The 24,937-nt window shown below is 34.4% G+C and overlaps 1 protein-coding gene across 1 annotated transcript in view; it reads right to left on the bottom strand.

Annotated features, from left to right (window-relative positions):
* Positions 1-253: 253 nt before the first annotated feature.
* The window catches only part of TOX (thymocyte selection associated high mobility group box), a 357,348-nt gene continuing 332,664 nt past the window's right edge, over positions 254-24,937 (bottom strand). The window contains exons 7-9 of the mRNA XM_003759752.4: positions 19,492-19,878; positions 8,458-8,609; positions 254-7,984 (exon numbers count right to left, since the gene is read on the bottom strand). Of these exons, the coding sequence (XP_003759800.1) occupies positions 7,948-7,984; positions 8,458-8,609; positions 19,492-19,878 (576 nt within the window). The 3' untranslated portion in view covers positions 254-7,947. The remainder of the gene's footprint in view (positions 7,985-8,457; positions 8,610-19,491; positions 19,879-24,937) is intronic.

Genomic DNA, 24,937 nt, shown 5'->3' with positions numbered 1-24,937 from the left:
ACAATACTAATATTGCCTTGACTGAAAAAAGGAAGTAAATTTCCTGAGCATGCTCTTCCTTATTACCTCCCCCTCCTAAAATCTGTAGTTTTCTTCAAAGTTCACCTCATCATTTTCTATCTTAGGGCTTTTTTTTAGTCCCAATAAGTCCTAGGGCTTTCTCTTTTCCTATAAATTACATTACATTTACTTTGCATTTTTTTGATATTATTTATGAGTAAATGTTTCTTTCTATAAAATCTAAACTCCTTGAGGACAGGGACTGTATAATTTTTTTTCCTTTGTGTATCTGGAGCTCAGCACAGAGCATGGCAATACAGGATATAATTGATGTTTGTTGCTTAAGGAAGTGTCTAATATTTCTTATGACAGAAAAGATATGATTTATAAGCATGTGCTTAATTTTTACACAGATTATTTGACTTAGTTATCAACATTACTAGGAATTACTAGGAAGCAGGAAATTTGACAATGGACTCTAGATCAGAGACTTGGGTGCTATTCTGAATAGTGAATCTCTTTATTTTTAAAATTGGTTCAGGTTAATGAGGACAACTTGTCACCTCTCTATATCTCTGGAATATGTCCAAGATTAAGGGAATAAAACTCTTTTGGACCCTAAGCATCAAGGAATAAATATAGTAAGCTTCCATGCACTACTGAAATTTCTTGATTTGGTACTGTTTCAAAGACCCTAATAATAACTATGAACTTATAAATAATGGCATTTGGATTACTCTGACTTGGCTTTTGAAAAAAAATGTCAATGTCTATTCAAGGAATAAGAACTCTAAACTCACAAACACTTCTTTGAATGAACAATTATATTTTATGGATTGCCCACTAAGCTCATTGGCCTAATGGCCCAGAATCTGCTAGCACTGTATGGCTCAACAGTATAACTGTTGTTTTGTTAAGATAGTTTGTATCTGTTCAGGTAATCTCAGTTTGATGATGCATGAAAAGGTGGGAAAAAGCAGTCATATTGAAAAAGGTAATTTGACCTTAATGCTAACTTAGAATTCTTTAGAGGTAGATGTTTAATTACATGGGAATGTTATTCTTTCCCTTGCTTTTATCATTATGTTTTGATTTGAAGAAATCAGTCTTATTCTGAGACAAAAATCTATTTGCCCCTTTTTATGGACTTGAAACAACCATCCTAGAACAGAGCTTCCATTCTCCAGATCTGCAGTGAATCTGAGTTCTACCCTCTTTTTCTACTGGGTCTTCACTCCAAAGGATCTCTAGATAAAAAGTCAGTCCACTTTATAAAGATGAATGGCTCACTCCTGTATTTTGGTCCAACTTTCAACTATATAGTCTTTATTCAACACTATGGCACATAAAAGCATTTATATGGCCTGAGGAAATGAAACATTAATTTTGGACTTTGGACGACTCTCACATCTTTGATCACCATTTTTAACCGTTTTCAAAACCTGCCAGCAACAGTTGCAAACTGTGGCTTCTTTGTCTCGGTGAGGTGACTAACAGAAATACCAATCTCTATATGTGGGACATGTTCACCTAACCACCTTCTGGCTTCCGGGATCTGTTATCAGCTAAGCCATCAACCATAAGCTGACATTTCAGTTTTCAGAACCCATTCTCCTCTCACCCTCTACACGCCCCAAAGAAAAGTGACAGGAGGAGAAAAAGACTCATTTGGCAATACTTTGCCATTGCTGTTTGGCCCGGAGAAAGACATTCAAAGTGGTATAAGATTGTTTAGTAACAGCTGGCAAGCACCAGGGTGTGAGCCTGATTTTCAGATATGACAGGCACTTACAGGAATGTTGCCAGATACAGCTGTTTAAAAGCCTTAATAAACAGCAAGTCAATACTAATCTTTGCCAAATTAATCTTTTCCCTGACAGCCCATCAGTGCAATTATGCTCAGGCTTATTGTAAACACACAATTGTCAAATGGTGATGCCCCAATCTTTAAAATACTGTAGTTTTGCTGTAGCCTTTCTTGAGCACTGAGGCTTTTTTCCTCTTTAGGTTTGCTAGTTTTTCCATTTTATTTTTCTAGTCACTTTTCTTTTTGGCTGGCTTCTGATACCAGTGTGAATGAAATTTTACTTTAAAATGTCTATGCTAGCAAGCTGTTAATAAAATGTGAAATAATGACAGTTGTAGGCTCCATGCTGGCTTACATTTGCTAGTAGGTTTCTTTAATTAGGCAGTAGCTATGACAGATGTTGAAATCTAACAAGTCATTGTTCTCAGTTGTCTCCAAGTCAGTAGAATAAGAACTTAATCTTACCTACAATTTAATTTGGCTTGGAATATGTGATGATGAAATGCTTGGCTGTGTAAAAGATGATATGGCACATTTCATAGCATCTGTCCAAGGAGCCACTGACTCTGTGCCCTTGAAGAGGTACCCAAGCCTGAAAAGCTTCTCAGGATTCAGTGATGCCAGGACCAACTCAATTCCTTTCTTCCCACAATGTTCCTGACTGAGGAGTATTAGTATCTTTCTGGTGCTGAGAATTGAAAGTTAGTGTGATGTAGTGGATAGCTAGTCAATTTTTTAATGTGAGAGAGCTGCGTTCAAGTCACACTTCTGACATATGCTGACTGTATGACTTTGAGCAAGACATTTAACTTCTTGGTGCCCCTGCCAGTGTTCTAAGACTATGAATGAGAGAAAAGATGCCAGCATCCATTGGTAGAAGGAGTTTCTTTATCTGGGAGGTTGCTGTATACCTGTGAAATCACAGATCCAGTCCACTGTCTTAGATAGGCCTGTCTTGTGAGCATCTCTAAAAGCAAAGCATTTTTTCCCCATCCCTGGCATGGCATTAGCCTAGTCTTTGTAGGATATCTTACTAAAATTTATCTTTGTATTACAAAGGACTCTAATTAGTATGTTCCTGACTTTTAAAGCACTTTGCACTTCTCACATGTGCACCTTTTCTCAAATTTAATTTAGAATTGTAGCTATGTGTGTGTATATAAAATATTTTTCCTGTTAGAATGTAAATTCTCCAAGAGCAGGATTAGATTTGTTCATTTCTGTAGTTCTATTGGTGCCTAGTACAATATGTTATGCACAATAGTATTGGTTGAATTGTATTTAGTGCCTTTGACTTGTTTTCTGCCATAGGATTTTCTGTTTTGTCCCCTAAACTTTATCTCCAGTACCTAACACTTCTGGTTGACTAGGATCTTTTTCTTTTCTGTATTCCTTCTGTTCTACTGATGTGAGAGATGTTTTTGCTCTTGCCACCACTAGCAAAATTCCTGACATTTTCAATAATATAGCCTGAGGAAACAAGGCCTTAATTACTTTGAAATTTTCTCTCTGTACTCCTCTGCATTGAACCACTTACTTTCTCTGAAGTCTCTTCAAGCACTAAATCCTACTATTCTATGATGATTCCCACAATTTTGGGCTTTAGGGCACAAGGGTCTCATTTTTTTCTTTAATCTACAATGACTTCTAGTTAAGTGTATAACCCTTCTTCTGGAAGCACCTTTCAAAACTAATAGAACAAGAAGACTTTCAGATATTCAACAGACTCTCTTGTGGTGGATCCATGGGAATATATGTATAAAGATAGCACATGACAAAAGCATAGTAGGAAAGCTTTTTCTCAAGGCTTACTTCCCTCATTCTCAATATCGCAACAAGAACGAAATCATGGACCCACCATAGAACCAAACTTCTTTATTTGAAGTGTCTATAAATGAGGACTTTGTCTATGTGTCTTTGTAATTGGTTTGTTACTTTTCCTTGCAGAGACTCAAAAATAGGTATTGAATAAATATTGAATAATAAAATGTTTACAGAAGTCTACCCAGCCACAGATATTTACTGAATTCCTTCTTAAGCACAGGATATTGTGCTAGACATGAAGCAATATAAGGAGACAAATATGCCATATTAGGAAGGTCTTATTGCTTAGCAAGGAATGCCAGAGGTGGTCATTCAGAGATAGTGTATTTCAATGAAAATGATAAATGGAGCTTGTGAGGAAAAAAGTTTTGTCCCTGGTGCTGTCTATATCTGTTTTTAAACCTTAACAAATAGCTGCATCCAGATGCGCTTCACTTTTCTATATTTAAAAAGAGTATAAGAAGACTAGTTTAAAAGAGGGTTTTTTTTTTGAGAAATAAGAAGGGGAGTACAGAAAAAGACCAGAACTGTGGCCATAACTGTAAAACAATTTCCAAATCTTGGCTGATGACCTACTTGTTTCTATTAACATTGGACAATCCCAAATTCTACTGTAACAAATAAACAGGGACAATCCTTTGCAAATTTATTAGAATGGAGTTGGAAGTGGAAAATATAATCAACACCCCAAAACATAACAGGGGGCGGTCATTTAAAATTTATTTTAAATTTAAAAGGTCATTTAAAAGGTGGTCAATTTAATGCACTGTGACTTCTGAGACTTGCTTTAAATAATAATAAAAATAAATTATAAGTTGCTAGCACATGCACTTTCTCATTGCCTCCTTGGGAATTTCTTCTAGGACTTCATAGAGCACTCAGGAAATTTAACTTGAGATTTCTTCTAATGTTGGAGTCAAACTGATTGTCTCTGTTTCCCATGAGCACCTTCCAAAGGGTTCAACAGCTATCCCAAGAGATCTAAGGGAATAGGAATCTGGTCACTAATGCATCAATTCTTAAATTTGCCTTTAGGAAGTTTTTCTTCTACTTCTTCTTTATGAACTGTGGATCTTTTTGGCCATAATTTCTTATTGACTATCCATCCCTCATTAGGCTATTCTCTATCTCTTTAATGCATCAAGATGAAAACAATCCCAGAGAACAACTTTTATTCTTAAATAATGTTAACTAATTTGGTCACTTTGGAAATCATTATTTGACTAACTTTCCATTGTTGACTCTTGCTCTGACTTAACATTTGGAGGAACATTGACATGCTCAACTTGCCCACTACTACACCCCACTTCCCATATTCCCCATCATTATTATTCCCCTTCCTTTTAATTGTTGGCACTTTTAGTCTATGCTTTCTATGTCTATGTGCTGATGAAGTGCCTCGTTCATGATTATGACTGAATTTGCTGGAGATATTTCTTTAGGAGAATAGCTAGGACCCTCACTTTTATCTCTATTTTGTCATTACTTCTCAAAGTTATCAGTCCACATGGAGTGAGTCATTTTATCTGAACCAATGGGCTCTTTTCTATGAACAGACATGACTCTAGAATGGTGAGATCCATCTATAAATAACTCTTCCTCAAAAAAAATGTCTCATCCTGATAAAGGCACTTTCTCTAAGTGTTTTGGGTATGAGGATCTTGGAGGTAGGCAGGAATGGGTAGGAAGAATCAGGGTTGGGCATTTTTCTTTTTCTGCCTGATCAATTTTGCCAAGATATCCTTTTGGAATTACGTGATTTTTCTTTCAGAGACCAATGGATAATCAAATAGAATCCGGTCACACATGATAAGCATTTTTATTCATGATGTATTTTCTTTTATTTACATTTATGTTTTTACTGTATTTGGTATTGAATTTCAACACTCTTCCTACCCTGGTTGTACACCTGCTCTAGAAAGGCCGTAAACAACATAGTACTTTCCTGTACAAACTGCCTGTCAAAGTCAAATCGGGTTGTTCTCACTCTAGTAATTACCTTCTCATTTTAGAATTAATGCGACTCAAAATTTTACTTTATCATAATATAATAAATAAAAGACATTAGGTAATTAGTAGTGCTGGTATATTTCTAAAATGCTAAACAGACAAACAAGCTGTGAACTCAATCACATGAGTTCTTATACAGTTTCAAGACAGGAAAATTAGAGCTCTCAGCTACAGTCATTTTAATAATCACATTGGATCTGCATTATTTATTAGTTATTACATGCTCAAGTGATTCAAGGTTGTACAATGCCTAAAATCATTCCAAAGCAAGCATACCTTTTGTCTTTTTTATTCTGACTGGATTACACAATGCATATATTTGTATTTAGTTAAATTGCTAAGTTTATTTCACACACTGCATGAAAGAGACATCAGCCATTCCCTTAATTGCCAACTAGACTAGCTTCCTGGATACAATCTTCCATAAGGGTCTGGTTTGCTAGAGCTCTTTGATCTAAAAGCCGTGCATATGTCCAGCTAGATTCCAGTAGTCCTCTGTTCTCCTGCAGGTCTCTTGCACCCACGGAATTCCTCTGACAAACATAGGGCTTTTGGAGAGTGAAGAGGCATGTAGTAGTCACAAAGGACAACAAGAACCTCATTCTTTATGACTGACTTTTGCTTCTGAGTTTCTTTTTCTTTCTCCCTGCTGCCTTGGCCACTCAGTTTTCATTTTTGGAGGCATTTTAGACGGCTATGTTTCCCTTAACTTCCTTCTTTCCACACCCTTTATCCCCCACCCCACTCCCATCCCTACCCCAACCCTAATTCATTCATTCTCATAAGCTTTCTGAATGTCCATTAAATGTAACTGGAGGAGGCATTTTGGTCAGTTCAGGCTGGTTTTCTCTATTTTGCTTTTCTTTTATTTTAAAGTTTTCTTTAGTAACTAAAACTGGACTGAGAACCAAGAAGTAACCCTTTTTGGATGGAGGACCCTTTTGTTTGTTTAGTCTTGTGGTTCGTGTGTCTTTTAGGGTAGTTCCCTGTTTCATTGGATTAAGAAGGGAAGTTCTTAAATAGGATCTCTTTTTTTCTTTTTTCTTCTTTTTTCTTTTTTTTCTTTTTTTTTTTTTTTTTTGCTTTTGCACCAACTAAAGAAATGCAGAAATAAGGATTGGTTACTTTCATTTTCTGCTAAATGAAAAGCAGGTTTGGCTTTATTCATGTCACTGTAAAAACTAAATAATAAAGTATTCACACCAGGTGCGAATATTTTTTTTTTGCCAGCAAAAGTTAAAACATCAAAGAAACCTCTTTAAAATGCTAACAAATTTACTTACAAACACCTATATTTATTATTTCATAAATAGGCGCAACAGGTTCCATAAAAAAAGATTAAATACAGACACAGTATGAAGAAACAATAATACAGAGCCATATGTAAAGGTTATAATTTAGCTGTTTCCAATCTGTTTCTGCATCTAATAAAATACCAGGTAAGCATTTGGCAGTTTTATACATAAAAGGACTTAAATGACATTTACTAACCATTACACAAAAAGTGATACAAAAAAAGCAATTTTTTTTCTGCAGTACAAAATAAATGTGTTTGCGCTTTCCCCAATATATTTTTTTTTTGTCTGATCAATGAGACAAAGCCAATTGGTTTTTAAATTAAAATCATTTGGGAATATTTTTCTCAAATATTTTGAAAATATAGAACTATTAGTCAGTTGTTTTTTTTTTTTTTTTAAAAATGAAGTAAAAATATGAATGTTTGCCAATTTAACCCCTATTGTGAAATCAATAAACTGGAATGAGCCAGTTTCCAATTACAATTTAGCTACAAAAACATTCACATTTTATACTCTAGGAGAGTGTAACATAGATGCTATTTACAAACTTGCTATGACTGCTACATCAAGCCATTTAAAAAGTCTTTAGTAGTTTCATATAAACACCCATTATGAAAACCAATGGAAAATCCAGGACTTTAATCCGAGACGTCTACAGTTGCTAAGGCAGTTACTATAGCGAAGCACTTCACAACAAAAAACCAACATAAAATCTGAATGGTCCAAGTTTCCCTCAGGGAAGAAGAAAAACAATGTCCGTAAAGTATTTAGAGGGATGGGGATATGAGAGAGAGAGAGAGAGAGAGAGAGAGAGAGAAAGAAACAATAAAGAAAGAAGCATGACTATTTTTTTTTCCCAGGGTGGGTGACTCACAAGCTCAAATAGTCCTAAGTGCTTAGCAACTTGTATTTTCTAATAAATTGCAGAACTGCCTTGACTGCACAAAGCAATCCATGGTGAAAAGACTTCCCTGCATTCCTTCTTGGAAAGAAGAGGTGATCCGATTTTCAGGTAAGGTACAGCGCTTTGTCCCTCTGCATGCTCCTGCATGGGGAAAAAACAAACACATATAAACAGAAGTGGTTATGTTGGCTACACACCCTGGTATAATCAATACAGGGCAGAGAATCTTTACACTCTCTCGATCCCCCCCCCCTTTTTTTTTTGTCTTCTCATTAGAAAAGTACCTGGCACAAGGTAAATATTTAATCAGTGCTTGTTAATGGACTGATTTTACTGTAGTTCTAGAAAATGACCTCACAACTAGCATGGAAAATGGGGGTAAGTAGATATTACTGTAAAGTTAATCAAAAGGCAAGGATTACTGGAAGAACTAGAAGTCCGTTTCATAATTTCTGGAGCACCCTTTTCTGTTTAACAAAATGCAAAGAGTTTTTCCTGATGAACTTTTTGGAAAATATCAGAAAAAGAGATAGAGGTATGGCTTTTCATCTTTGGGACCCAACTTATGTGCTAAGTGTATTTTAAAATAAAGTTGGCCTTCCCTGGCTGCTTACCCATTACTGCAGTAGTCATTATTCCAGTCCACGGTCTGTGCCGGAGGATTTCTGCAGCCTGAACGTACATACTCCATTGCTTGGGTTACAACCTGTGCAGCAGTAGATGTGGGATTGATAATAGTCTGATAGTCAGGTTGAAGAGCAAACCCCTGAAAAAGAAACCAGGCCTTAAGAATCACACTTGTTTATTAACTATCCACTTATTACAAACAAATTAGGGTTGGATCTAGATCAGTTATCTTAACCTCTTAGCCTCGGTTTTCTTCCCTGTGAAATATGTATAATAACTATAGCAAAAGGATTATGCAATGCTGTGCACATAAGGTGATATGCAAACAGTAGAACACTACTTAAATATCAATCATGTGAGGCAGCTAGATGCCACAGTGGATAGGGCACTAGCTCTGGAGTTAGGAGAACTTGAGTTCAAATTTGGCCTCAGACACTTAACAGTGATTACATTAGGTAAATCATTTAACCTTCCTGCCTCATGCCTCCCCCCTCCAAAAAAAGAAAAAAGAAAAAACAAATATCAATCACTACAACAATGACTTGGGTAGCTTAATAAAGGAGGAAAATGCCTTGTCTCCTGTACTTAATACTTTGTTGTTGTTTAGTCATTTCAATTTCACTCAGGTCTAGCTCTTCATGATGCCATTTGGATTTTTCTGGCAAAAATACAGAGATGGTCTGTTCTTTCCTTCTCCAGCTCATTTTACAGATGAGGAGTTGAGGCAAACATGACTTGTCTACTGTCACTCATCCTACTAAATGTTTGGGGCCAGATTTGTATGCAGGAAGATGGGTCTCCCTGACTCGATGCCCAATGCTCCATATTCTGTACCACCTTGATTTGAAAGCCTTTTACTTCATGCATAGTTATACTCTAGAGCATAAAGTTGTTAAACTAAGGAAAATTTTAAGCTAGAGAGATGATAACTGAATCCAAACATAAGGGGAAATAGCTTCTATAACCTTCAGAGTTTACTTTTTCCTTCATTAAACCTAAAGATACCCCAGTAGTTAATTCCCAGAATATGCAGGAGAATCTTTTTTGAAGGATGCAGGCAGCAGGTGGCTGAGTGTTTTATTAGACTACACCTATTCACACATTGTTCTCAAAACCCTTTTTCTTCATTCAATCACAAAGAGACCATCTGCTTCTTCTTTTATTTGTACTTCTTTCTCAACTAAACAAAAATTCAACCAAAGCTTTTGAGCAGTTGTTGGACTAATGTAGAAAGAAGGACTCATGACAATTTGCCACTGGAAAGCGGAGAAAGAGAAAAGTGTAAGGCAGAGCAAATATTTTTTAATTGAAAAGCCTATTAACTGGGACACAATCAGATTTCAGGAAGATTCTTTAAATATACTAGTTTGGTGAAGGGTTCACTTTCAATCCTAAGAGTCATTAGAAATTCAAGGACAGAATCTCTGAAATATTTAGTAGATGGATCAAATAAACAGAAATCATGCTAAAAATTATTTTCAGTTTATCTGGTGAATTCAAGAATAATTTAAGCAAGCTTTGTTGGAAATACCCAAAATAAAACACTCAATTAATATATCATGGCTGCCTTTTTCTACTATAGATCTCACCTATGTATATCCTTGAAATTCAGAGACTTGAGGGGAATGAAAGAGAAAGGAAATATGCATTTATATAACACCTGCTATGTGTCAGACATTATTTAAACATCAATCATTCGATAAGGACGTGGACAACAGTACAAAGGGAGAAAATACTATGTCCTATGCACCTAATTCTTTGTTGTTAAGTCATTTCAATTGTGTCCAACTCTTCATGCCATTGGGGCTTTAGTTAAAATGATATTGGAGGTAGTTTTCCATTCCTGCTCCTTCCTTGTTCATTTTATGGGTAAGGAACTGAGGCAAACAGGTTTAAAATACTTGCTCAAGTTCTCTTATCAAATAAAGAGTGTGAGGCCAGATTTGAATGATATCATTTGATCCTAAAAATTTATTTACCATTATTTACTTACTGCTAATCTTTTGGAAGACACAATATTATAGAGGATTTTGAAATGTCTAATAGCATTAGAAGTAATTTTAAGCATGTTTTTGTTTTTTTCTTGGTCTTTTGTTCATTTTATAAAAACCTGATATAAATGCCTGGGGCACACCGAGATGATGTGAAATACCACTCTAAATCACCCTAAAATAAATGAACATTAATTATCACCATCCTAATTAATGTCAATCAATTAAACTTTTAGTGTCCTAGACAACTCTGTAAGGCAAAAAGTTGCTGAGTTGCCCATCTGAAGAGATGAAAGAAGGACTTACTCATTGAAGAAATCATAGGTAACTTCTCTATATCTATATTAAAGTTCGGGGGCATATTAAAAAATTATGTAGCCCCACATTCTTCTTTCACAGAAGGGGAAACTTGAGGACAAAAGGAAATAACTTATCTGAGGTAAAAAGATATCGTTATCTTCTTTTTTAATTTTCTTGCTAAACCAAATGATAGGAATAACGTGCATAACAGATGTGCACATCCTCACTAAAAATAAGATAAAGGGACCTCAAAGATCAGTTAGTCCAATTTGTTTATGTTATATATGGGTAAACTATGGTCAGGCAGTTTAAGTGTCAAAAAAAAGTAAATACCAAAATTCGGATTTGCACCTAGGTCTCCAGAGTCAGTACACATCTCGATGGTTCTGTGTATAAAACACTGGAGCTAGACTCAAGATTTCAATTCAAATTTGACCTCAGAAACACTAGCTATGTGACCTTAGCCAAGTCCTTTAACTTGTTTGTCTCAGTTTCCCTGACTATAAGATAGGATAATAACAGCACCTATTTTTCAATGTTGTTATGAGGATCAAATGAGATAATATTTGTAAAGAGCTTACCACAATGCCTGGCACATAATAGATATTTAATAAATGCTTATTTCCTTCTGCTTCTCCCCTTAATGTGAAGCCAATGCTCATTTGATGTAAAAACAATCAGAAGGAAAAAATAAAACAATTCAGCTAAACAGTTTAATTGGATTCAGATAAACAAAATTAACACCTATTTCATTAAATCCCTCACAACTAGTTTGTTTTTCTTATTAAAAAACTATAGATAACTCTCTCTCTCTCTCTCTCTCTCTGTATGTGTGTGTGTGTGTGTGTGTGGGGGGGGTAAGATTTGAGTGGCAAAGGATTTGATGAGGTTTTTTCCATTTTTTTCCCATTCTGTTTTTGGCACCTCCAACTTTCAATACTAAATCTTAAAACTTTGGGGCCACCTTTGGTTCTCTTCTGTCATCTAACACATAGAAACAGTTATTAAATCCTTTTTATTGTGCCTTGGCAATATTGTTGCCATTGCTCTTGCTTTAGTCATGTCCAATTCTTCATGACCCTGTTTGGAGTTTTCTTGGCAAATATACTAGAGTGGTTTGCCATTTCCTTCTCCAGCTCATTTGATGGATGAGGATCTGAGGCAAACAGGGTTAAGTCAGTTGTCTGAGGTCACACAGTAAGTGTCTAAGGCCAGATGTGAACTCAGGAAAATGAGTTTTGCTGATTCCAGCCTGGCACACTAGCTACTGTACCACCTAGTTGCCAATATGTTGCCAATATCTTGGCAATATGTCTCCCATCTATCCTCTTCTTTCCATTGTCCCAAGGTAATCTCCTAGTTCAGGCTCTCAGCATCTTTAAGCAAATGCTATATATATATATATATATATATATATATATATATATATATATATATATTCATTAAGCACCTATTATGTGTAAGGAACTGTGCTAAAAGCTGGTGATACATACATAAAGACTAGGCAGAGAGTTAAATATAGGGAATTTACAATCTATAGGGAGAATAAGACATTACCTTTAAGGGGGCCAGGGTTTGGCAATGTTGAGAGATTAAATCACTAAGTTCATATATTTAATATAGATCAGAGGTGATTTGAACCTGAGTTTTCCTGATCCAAGCTTATTTACCACACCATGCTACTATAAGATATTATATAGATAAGCATACTGTCATACAAGGTGTAAAGGAGAAATTTTTTGGGAAATGGCCTCCAAAATGGACTTCCAATCACCAAGCTGCCTCCTTTTTGATTCATCCCAAGGAGAAAGCATAATGAAAATGAGGGATACAGATGAGTTTAGTCATAAAATAGAATATATGAGATAAATTCAAAATGGTAGATTGGCATCAGACTATGACTCCAATTGATCTTTTACATTGCTGGAATGTAATCTTCTTAATGCAAAATTCTGATGTCATTCCTCTTATCATTCTTCCACTCAAAAATCTTGACTGACTCTTCAGTGCTTACTGAGCAAAGCATTTAACTTCAGATCTCAAGAGTCAAGGTTTCAAAAATCTGATTATTCTCTCTTTCTAGATTTATCTCATTCTACTTCCGTTCATATGTTCCACATTTTTGTCCCACTGGACAGTTCTAAACTCCCTCATTTTCATCCTTTACTATCCTTTTTCCCTGCTTTTGTTTATATATCCCCCCCCCCCTTTATGCCTGGAATGATCTCTGCTCCTTGCCCTATCTCCTTTTTTTGAAATCTCTCCATTCCTTTAAAGTATTACTGAATGACTGACAGCCTCTCACCTCTTATTGTCACCCTCTCTTTCTTCCTTAAATTTTTGAGTTCTTTCCCCACAGGATCTGTATTTCATATTTACCACACATTGTTTTTCATCATAGATTATTTATGTACATATTGAGCCATCATCCCCATGATAGAGAGTAAACTCCTTGCAGGTAGGGAATATGTCATATGTACTTTATACCCCCTCCCAGAAGCAAGTGTAATGTCTTGCACATAACATTAAAATATTCTAAAACAGTATAATAAAAAATGTCTTGATTTAGCAAAATGCATGGAACCAAAAAAAAAAAAACCACCTACAGTCTTTTCTATAATAACAGAGAAAACACTTGGGAGAATATGCTATCAGGAAAACATCATTTCCATTTAATTTCTTCTAAGGTTAGATAAATTAGTGACTGGTTTTATAAGGTCAAAAAATGAAACTGTTCAAGATGAAAATATTTAAGATCTCAGCATTACAATGTCTAAATTTTAGAAGGTTACTAATGAGATTAAAAATGAAAGCCAAAGAGAAAAGAGTAGAACTATGGTATAAATGATTATTCTTCCAACTTCTTCCCAGTCAAAATGGAATATATTTCTGATACTGCAAATGAAGAGATTGCTAGGGTTAAACCCGTGGCTTATTTGAGGGGCATTATTTATCCAATTCTGTAACAAATGCTGATGATCAAAAAAAAAAAAAAAACACAAATGCTTGAGAGGTCTAATTAAACAATGGTGAATGTTTTGCATTGTAATGCTCAAGAGAAAAATCACCAACTGTTTTGCAACATGCCTAGAATTTTAAATTTCATTTTGTGGTGCCAGATTGAAATAAAAATAGGGAACTTGATAAAGATTAATTTGATGTCAGAAGGGACATTTGCTCTTTAATTAGATTTCTGTAGCCCTAGCAGTTTCCTTGTGCCACTATTGCAAGTCCTAAAAAGCCTGCAGCACAACTAAGCAGTGATCCTCATCCCCACACTTTACGGGGAACTAATTTCATTTCCTGCCTGTCTGGAGAGGTATTTTCAACAGGCATCAATGTTTTTGTCTTCACAACTGATTTATTCATCAATCTCAATGTGATTTTTTAAAAAACCTTTAAATTACATCCAAATCCTAAAGCATCTGTTTATTACACAAGGAAATTGAAAATCTGTCTGTATGATATCATACAAAGATTTTTCCTTAAGGTTATAAAGGAAGTTGACAGATATTAATGATTTTTTTCTGTTGACCTCATTCAACAATATAGTAGAGCAGGAAAAAGGGAAGAATTCTGGACAAATAAAGTAGAACCATTGGTTTGCTGTGTAAAATATATACTAGAAAAAATGAGACTATTATTCCTGGTGGACTATGCAATCATTCTGTAGTATACATTCATTTTCAAAAGGAAAAGAAAATAACCAAGAGAAGACTAAAATATAAAACATTATTTTAAAAATACTATGTTAAAATTTAATATATATATATATATATATATATGAATATGCTTAGTATCCTTGATAGAAAATGTTTCATAAGAAGTAGAGTTTTGATTCTAAAAAAAAAACACCTTGTCATGACATTAGTAGTAAATTGCTGTCAAAAATATAAATAAATGATTGGCATACTGGAAAATGCTTAGATCTTAGTCTCATAAACCTGGATAGGCTAGGATAGCATTTAATCTATCCTCCTTCCTTCCTATGTGCAGGCAAAATCATGCTCCAACTACCCCCTAAATGGATGTCTATTCCATTTAAAAAACAATACCGATTCAAGTGGAATTTATTCAGCACCTGCAAAGAAATGGGAATAAAAAGACAACTATGATTCCTCAGAAAATAAAATTCTACACCTCATCCTTGTAACTCATTTCATGCTGAACTTTTGTTTAGTCATTTATTCATTTAAATACTTTTTGAATACCAATTAATAAAGAGACTTTGTGTTAAGTGGGGAGACAATGAATTCTTATTAATAACCAACTTAAATTCCTCATTCTGTAATTGAAGCATCCGGTCTTTAATTATTAATGGAGATCACAAACAGGGAATTTCATTCCCTTCATTGAAGTAATTCGTGTGAAACACTAAGGATTGCAAGATTGCAACCCTGTAAGCTCCTTGAAGGTACAGGCACTATTTAATTTCTTTCTTTATATCTTCATACACAGCACCTTGAACATGATAAATGTTTGTTGATTAAAGATTCATTCTTTGAGAGTACAAATTGAAAATGAGGCGGAAAAGTATTTGACAATGATAAAAAAAAAAATGAAATGGGCAATTAGGGGACACCATAGTACACAGAGCACTGTATTTGAAATCAGGAAGACACCTTTTAAGTTCAAATCTGGCTTCAAATACTTACTAGCTGTGTGACCCTGGGCAAATCATTTACCCTGTTTACCTCAGTTTCCTCATCTGTCAAATGAACTGGAGAAGAAAATGGCAAACCCACTTCAGTATCTTTGCCAAGAAAATCTCAAATGGGTTCATAGTGAGACATGACTGAAAGGACTGAACAATAACAAAACAGCTGAAAATCATAGGAATTAGGAGAGAAGATGGTGATAGAGAGAATAATAGAAATAGGAGGAGGGAGGGGAAGGGAGAATCCAATACTTGTTGGTATAGGTAAACATAAGTAAGAATAATCCCTTGTTATTTAAAAGGGGATATAACTTAAATACATTGTGTGTATGTGTGTGTGTGTGTGTGTGTGTGTGTGTGTTTTTCAGAGAACCAAATGTTAAACAATTACCAGCACATCCCTGGACATAATTCATTAAGAGTAAATTGCAATTCACTTTGTCACCTGGAAGTGCTGCAAAATTAAATGTCTTGGCCAAGTTCACAGAGGTAGTAGAAATCAAAGATTACCATCTATCTGACTCCTATATGGCTAGTTCTATATCTACTGCCCGCTTTATTTACATTTAAATATTTCAAGTCTAGTGGCTTCCTAATGATATTATTGGATCCAATCTAGGCAAGTCCATTTCTAAAAAGATTTTGGTATGAATATTATAAAATAAGCAATCAGAGAATCATGGACTCCTCAAGTTAGAAATGACTTTCACTTTATTTCTACCTGTGTGACAATGCTGGGCAAATTACTTAATGTCTGTGTGATGTAACTTAATCTCTTCCTGTCATGAAGATGCTTTTATCAGATAATTTTATTATTAGATAATAGCTATTATCAGATAATTCCCAGACTATTCTGATTGTATAGAGTGATTTTGAGGAAGGAACTCTTTTATCAATCTTCATGGACTATTACCCAACCTCTGGCTAGCTTTAAACAACTTTTTGAGATATTCATTAGCATATCTTTAGACAGGTTGGGGACCTGGTCTGCCAAGTGCATTAGATCTGACTCTTGGATCCTCTCTCTGAGTTTGCCTTGGGTTCCCTGAGAAAAATACTAAGGCTGTATTTCCACTATAAAAGATCTGATTATAACGGTCTTTGCTAAGTTTTTTTTTTCAGAACTAAGCCCACTTTGAAGTTACTTTCTCTCTCTCCTCATAGTACCTTGTTTTTAATGGCACCTTTTTCCTTACTCTAGTTAATTTTAGTTAGTCTGCCAAACTCCTCTATGGAGCTAACATGCCAGTCAATGGCTTACTCCCAACTCATGGAGTATTTCCTTTATCCTGGTTAATTGTGAGTTTCTCTGCTCTCCCAACTCTATTCCATGTTTACCATTTCTGTTTATTTTTAACCTACTTTGTCTGTAACCTATTCCTGTAAATAAATCTATCTTTTGCTAAAGAGAATGGCCATTATGAATTTATCACATGTTAATTAGGAATTGCTACCCTGACCCCATTATTGGGGTCCTAAGTTTCTTAAGTCTTAGATCTTAGAAGTCTGACCTCTCATCCAACTAAAAATCTTCCTTATAAGAAATGAGATTTTTATCATGTATAACCTGGAATTCTTTAAATAAAAATATCATTCCTCCTCCATTTGAAGAACGTTTACCTTTTTTCTTTATTAATTGGTAATTTATAATTTTCTCTAATTTTGAGTCTGTGATTCTTCCCTATATGTTTTTATTTGTTAAGATTGACTTAAATGTAGTCTAGAACAATAATCCAGATGTTGGCATTGGCTATATTTAAGCTCCAGGATAACATAATATAGTCAAGTTGAATAGTTCTGGATTAAGGAAAACAGACTGCTGCTGGTTATTTCCTTTTACTAAATAGTAGAGAGATTGGAATTTGTGGTCTGCAAGGTCCATGTTTCCTTTTCAGACAGGAATAGACATATTGTGTAGACAACAGAATACACATAGGTGTGTATATGTGTGTGTGACAATCATTCTGAATCTCTGCTTTTAATATCATTGTCAAATGTAGTAAACAAATATGTTTTCAGCTCTGTCTGCCTAGAATTATAAGGTCCCTTTGCTAGGATACCCTTATATTCATCTCTTTCTAGGGTATAGTATAATTGGACTGATTTAGAATGTTCCTGTACCTTTAAACTGAGCTAAACAATAGTAAAAAGCAGCTACGCCCGATGGAGCCATCGCATAAAGGATTCTCTAATATGTAAATCTGCATTTTGTATGTAATTACTTTGGATCTAAAAGCACAAAATGCAGTCTGAGGCATTACTAAACTCACCTAATATTCACTTATGAAAGATTACAATTGCTCTCTAGGCTCTTCCATATCTCATCTCCTATTGGGTCTCTTCATTAGTGTCTCTCTCTTTTCCTTTTCTTTATCTCCTTCTGACTCTTCAAGTGATTCTAGTAAGCTTTCTTCTGGGCTTTCAGATTTTATTATCATCAAAAACTGAGCTTACCCTCAGAGTTTCCTATCATCAATTAGTCAATCTTAAGTTCCTGCTCTGTATAAGAGTGGTGGAGTAGGTATAGAGTTAGAGTTGAGGTCAGAAAGTCTGTTTCTGAAAGACAGTCAGTAATCTATAATGTTAATTTTGATGGCATTTTTTTTTACTGAATATAATTGTTTTTCCTGTCCACTACAATATAATTTACATGGGGCTTAGATTTCTAGCTCTGTAGGATCTAAAATTTGAAGACCAATATGTTATTGAGTTGAAAAGTAAGTCTGAATTTAATGGCTGCATACACATTTCTTTATATGTCTGGGCAATGGATTTAGTATCTTTTTGCATTCTGAAACTCTTATTCTGCAAAATAATTTTTATCTCTTATTCTTAAAATACCTAAATTTTTTAATTGAAAAAATTCCTATGAAGTCAAAAATTGCTTAACAGAATCTAAAATGAGACATGAGTAGCTTCCATAAAACCCAGATATAAGATTGGTGTCTAGAATCTCCTGTATTTTCTGGTCTCCATTATAGCCAGATTCCTACAGTGAGATATGAAATAACTGAAGCTTCCAGGGTTGCCCCAGTTTGCCTCAATCAAGGAAACATGACCTTCATTATTTTACCCAACACCAACTGGGTTCAACAAGGATGTCAATTAAAGACTTTTTTTTTATTTTCTCAAGAACCTGAGGGCACTAGATAATTGGTCTGGTATGTCTGTTCCTCAGTGTTGCTCGACTGGTCTGTGCTGATCACCACTGGACATTACCAGGAACAATAACACTGGGGCATATGGTTGTGACACTGTTCTTGGCTTCCAGATTCTGGCTTCATTTGGATCAGTAGATAAAGTGCCTTTACCACTTCATAATAAGAGAAGTGGGCTCTATTCTGGTTGTTTTAGATTAAACCAGTGAAGCTTTCCTTCCTATAGATGTTTTACAATAGGACTTATTAAACTATAATCACAGACCACTAAAGGCTCTATAGGTGAATTTTAGGAATTCAGGAGGTCCTTGAACTTAAATGATGAAAAAAAAAAAACATTTATTTTTTTAAAAAATTAGTTTCTTTTGTAACCCCATGTAACTTATTTTATGTATTTAAAAACGTTATTTTGAAAAGGGGTCCATGACTCACACACAAAAAGGTTAAGAACACTTGCTTTAAGAATTCCTGACATAGACAGAAGCTTGAATATTTTTTATCACTTTTTAAAAACAAGCGTTGCTAATCCTAGAAACACAAGTCTAGCATTTGACATGGAGTTATAGAAAGAAACCCATGATTATGAAAAAAAAACAAACAAAACATCAAGAATTCTTGTGACCTTCTGATGTACCACACACTCATCACTTTACTTTTCCAAAGAGCAGAACTACATTTATTGAATACTAACAGTTCTCCTTTTCTGCATCTACACTTTTTACTATTCAACCTTACTTTTATTTCTTTCATACTTTTTAAAGCTTCTGTCACACTGACATGCTCTAAAAGCATAATAAACATATTCTGCAGAACAGAGAAAAATATTAAAGTCCTTTCCCATTTATTATAATAAGTAATCTTGTCCTGTAGTTAACAAAGGAAACTAGAGCCAAGAGTTAATAAAATAATACTTACTTGTTGCATTGTGGGTGAATGTAAGGCAGACTGGACCTGCATTGGTAGTTGGTTTCCAATTGACTGCTGCATTGTGATTGGCTGGTGTTGCTGTATATTGAGATGCTGGTGAAGAGGTGGGCTGATCTGAAGGGGAGGAGGAGGAGACACTGCCATGTTGGCTATAGACACAGTCACTGGCATTTGGTTATTAGGTTTCGGTGCTATGTTCCTGGGGAGACTAGGGTGCATGGCAGTTACGTGAGGATTCATTCCCGGCTGCTGATGATAGTGGGAACTTAGGTAGAGAGCTGAATGAGTTTGGGTGGGCCCATGGAACACTGACTGTTTAGAATTAATTAGCTGAGGAGGCTGGGATGTTTTAACATCAACAGGTTCACTGTAACTCTGTGGAGAAAACAGACAAAAATAGTATAAGACTGACAAAAACACAGGCTGATTTCTGTATTCAAGAGTATTTATTCTTATACTCATGAATAGCACTATTGTACACTATAGACAATTACTAATGCTTAGTAGATTAGAATATATTTTTGGCTCTCTGACTTAAAAAAAGAGAATTTCTTCATATTACCTTATCAATAAGATGTTACTCAAATAATAATCTGTTCACTGAATTTTGTTGCTGTTGCTTTTTATTTTATATGGTACTTTATAATTTATAATGTGCTATCTTCATATCAATACTGTGAGTCAGGCAGTACAAATTATCTTTATCTTCCAGATAAAAGGAGAAGGGCTTGGATTGGGGTTATATGGCAGGTCCAACCAAAGAACCAACACTTAAACTCCCTGTCTTTTTATCCAAGCCTATTCTTTTACTTTTGCATCTTGTCTTTTTTATTCCAGCTGTCATACCTCTAAAATAATACAGTCTAGATTTTTTCCCCACTCTCTAGATTTTGGTACCCGAGTTCCTGACTTTCCAGGTTATTTGGAAACAAGAGAGTACTACTATTGTTCTACTTTGAATCAAAAATGCAATGTACTTTATGAAGGCTCATCTTTGGGCTTCTCTTATGGGATTACATTTTTGTATATATTTTTTCTTCCCAGTGGGACTAAGAAATTTGACCACAACATCTGTAATGAGAGAACAGGAATTGCTGGAAATGGGTTTTGAGGAAGAGACTGCTAAAATAAATTACTTAAATTGCACAGAACCATATTAACAGACCTCATTTTGATTTCTTTAAGTAGTTAGTGATGAATTGTTCTCCATAATGATTGGATAAAAATAACCTCTTTCCTAATTTTGAGACATCATAAATTATTGTAATTTTGCCTTAAAAATTTTCCACATAGTCTTATGCTAATTTCCTAATGATCTTTTAATTGACTTATAAACTAAATTCATTCCACTGAAAGTCAGAAAATTGTTCAGAATTAGCTTGCTGGTGTTCTTTTTGTTATGGTTGATAAAGGTTAGGTCTCAAAATCAGGAAGATCTGGATTCAAGTCCTTGCCTAGCTATGTGACTATAGGCAAATAACTTAACCTCAAAGTGCCCCAGATAAGTCAGTAAGACATTAAATTATAGATGATTTTCTCATCTGAATTGTGGACAGAGATGTGGGGAGTTTGTATCTCACATTTTCCACATCATAAGTGACAATTCTGGACTATGGAAGAAAAACAAAGAAGAAATAGTCAAGAACATACCTACTAATTTTGCAGGGGGAGGAAAGTTTGACAAAATAACTGTTAAAAGGTGAAAACAACTGGAGAAAATGCTAAAATTTAGCCCTTGGAGAAATGTCACTTTTGTTAGAACAAGGCCTTGAAGATGTGCTTAATGAAGATGTATATATGCCCTCATGCTGTGACCTCCAAGTCACATTTATTCAATTTACAACTCAAAATAAGTTTCTTATTACTCTCAGCACTGTAGGATGAGCTGAATATGGAAGAGTCTATTTGCATTCTTCCTGATCTATGCTCCATCACCAACAACCAGCAAATACTTGCATTACAAAAATTAGTTTCTTATAAATGATAATGTAGTACTATAAAAAACCCTTCATGTTCATTCATAAGTGAAGCTTCAACTCTGCTAGTAATTAAAAAATAATAAACCGTATTTATTTTTAATTAAAAAAATAGTAAATATAAATTAAGATTCCATTTTAAAAAGTGTATTTCTTGCCTCAAAAGAAAGCCATGTATGTTGACCAAAACTGCTTCTGTTTATTAAATTCACTGTGCTTTTCTGGTTATTCCCCTGGTCCTTTGACTATTATTTATAACTTTCTTTGGATGACTCTTTCTTATCTTGCTCTCTAAAATGAATACTTCCAAGTCTTCTGTTCTCAGCTTTCTTCTTTTCTTATTGCTACTCTTTTTTGGCAATCTCATAGATACTCAGAATCTCAGAGTTGGATGGGACTTTAGAAATTTTCTAGTCCATTTCTTATTGGAACAGGTATCACTTTAGAATCATCTTTCATAAGTGGCTGTGCTGGCTCCATCTTAGGACCTTCAATGAAGAAAAGTGTATGATCTTCCAAGGCAGCTCATCTCACTTTTGAACAATTTAAATTATTTGACAAATAGAGCAACTCTACACTATTTTTACCTGTCATTGCTAGTTCTGGCCTCCTTGGTTCAAGCAAAATGAAGCTTAATCCCCATTTCCACATGCCTACTCTTTGAATATCAGACTACAGCTTCAATTATTACCTCTTATGCAGTTGACTACCAAATCGTTATTTTCAACTCTAATCTTTTCTCTTGAGTTCTGAATCAGCATTTCTAAATGACTAAGTATACCTACAAGTGGATGTTTCACCAGTGTCTCAAACTCAGTGTAACTCAAGCTTTACTCCTTAACTTAGTTCCTGGACATGCCCTTCTTCTTGAATTCCCATTTTTTTGTCAGTGGTACTATGATTTTTCTAACCATACAGGTTTCCTCTGCTACCCCCAAAATATTACAAGTATTTCCCTGTTACTGAATAAAACCAAACTCCCTTAGTTGTCATTCAAGATCCTTTGCAATTTGACCTTAGCTTTATTTTCCAATCCATTCTCCACCCACCCAAATTCCCCTTAATGAACATAACAGGGAAGCTATGCCAGTCTACAATTTTTTGAATATACTATTTATAAAATTATTATTATTCAAGATTCAGCTTAATAATTCCTTTATGAAGACTTCTCTGATACCCCCATTTAGATGTTCTCTCCTCTGACCCAACAAAGCACTATTTTTCATTCTACTTTCATATTATAGCTTGTATTACAGCTATTTGTGTGTATACCTTATCTTCTTAAGATCAGGGATTATTTTAATACATACATATGTATATATTATATATAAAATTTACATACATATGTGTGTATGTATACCTTATCTTCATAAGGACAGGTATTGTTTCATACATATGTATATTATAAACATGTTTATTACAGACACGAACACATATGTAAGTTATTTATGTACATTTATGTGTACATTTGACAAATATTAATTGAAAACCCAATTATTTATGAGGCACTATAGAAGATTTAAACATATATATTTTATGAATACAATATGAACATATGTGTGTATACACATGACACTCTCTAGAAATATATACATACACATTTATATATAAAATATGTACATGCATGTTTATATATATACACACACACACACACACACACACACACATATATTTATCTTTCACACATACTGGTTTTTAAATTAATGTTTATCAAATGCATCTTTTGAATTTTCTCAAATATACCTTTAGGAAAAAAACTAATAGTTGATGACCCCCAACTCACCTTACTCATACAATATTTCTGAAGGATATATTATAAGAGTTGATATTAGTATAGTTTTTGGCATAGAAGTCCTTAGTAAATTCTTTTTTCAATTCATTCATAAAATTAAGTTAATTTATTCTTATTTTCATCCTTCTGTAGTAGTTTGAAATACCATTTCCCTCTATTTAGTAAATAGAGGGATTGAGGAACAAGGTATTAAATATCACCTTAAACTGAGCAAACAAAATTGAACCCAAATTCACTTTGGTCAAGTTCTATCAATGATAATGGAAACTCTTTATTATTAATACTCTAAACACTGTAACAGTACTATTATTAATATTATAAATATTGTAAACTATTTCCCCTCCCACATTTTTTCTTTTAAAGTTCTTTTGTCTGGAAGTCTAACGTGGCATCTATTTCTGTCACAAATCATTCTGATACGTAAGCAAGTATGGTCTCATACTCATATTCACTAAATATTTTTTAAAAAAGTTAACTTTTTTTTTATTTCAAAAAGGTGATGCTTAATTTTGTTTTGTCTTATTGCAAATGGAAAAGTAATGTGACAAAAGTAAGTTGAATTGAATTGAATTTCTCCTTTAAATAAAATCAATCACTTCTGTATAACTTCTCACTATAACCCCCCAACGCTAATAACTTTTCTTCAATCTGTATTTTACCTGACAAATATAATTGTCCAGTGAAACTCATTTGAAAATCATCTGAGTGAATTTGACGTTGTTATAGGAGGAATTTACTCTTGTGGTTATCTTCTAAGTGAGTGCTACCTCCTACTGCATTACTGTATACAGCTGGACATAAATGCTGAAAGTCTTTCCCAGTAAGCTATAGTGATTTCATTAAAGCACTCAATGATATTTCCAAACTAAGGCCCTTCACAGAACATTCCTTTCAATATCTTTTTGAGATGTTAAAAATATGCAGCATTCATTGTTCTGCTCTATGCTCCAGGATTCTCTAGGATTCATTATTAACCAAGTTTTTGGTTATTTCAAATCATCTCAATCCCATTTACTCTGGCTAATGAAGACACTGCTATATATGTGACTGCCTCCATAGTATGGAAACATGAGCTATAAAAGTGAAAGATTGACAAAGCAATTGTTATTTAAAATAGGAAAGTATCAACAGAAGATATAAAACTCACTGGAGGTAACACTACAAGAGTTGCCGAACCAAATCAAATTAATAGACCATCTAATTTGATTCCTTGATTTCAGTACTGACCACTACTAGATGCAATGGGAATTAAAGAAAATTTTATGTACCTACTCTATTGTGCATTGTTACATATGGAGGGGGGAATTCGTCCCGGACCTTGCAGGTGATTAACTTGCACCCTGAAGCATGAGATTTTATTATCTTTAAATCACTGTCTGGGCTTACAGAGCTGCAAATTTTATGTTAACAGTCATAAAATTATCCAGCCCATTTTAAAATTCAGACACAGTATTTGTCTCAATGACTTTCCATGGCACTGAATTCTGCCACTTTACCTCATGCTGTAAAAAGAAATCATTTCTTTTATTTATTTTAAATTTATTGCCCTTCAGTTTAATTTTAATGCTGTGTTTCTGTATTATGGGCATGATAAAATAGATACTTCATAATTTGATTAGACATTATCCTTCTTATCCTCCTTTGTACCATGAAAAAGGAAGCTTCT

Source organism: Sarcophilus harrisii, chromosome 1 (genome assembly GCF_902635505.1).
Source record: "Sarcophilus harrisii chromosome 1, mSarHar1.11, whole genome shotgun sequence".
NCBI classification, from domain to species: Eukaryota; Metazoa; Chordata; class Mammalia; order Dasyuromorphia; family Dasyuridae; genus Sarcophilus; species Sarcophilus harrisii.
Note: the sequence above shows the minus strand (reverse complement) of the source record. Positions and strands in the feature narration are given on the sequence as shown.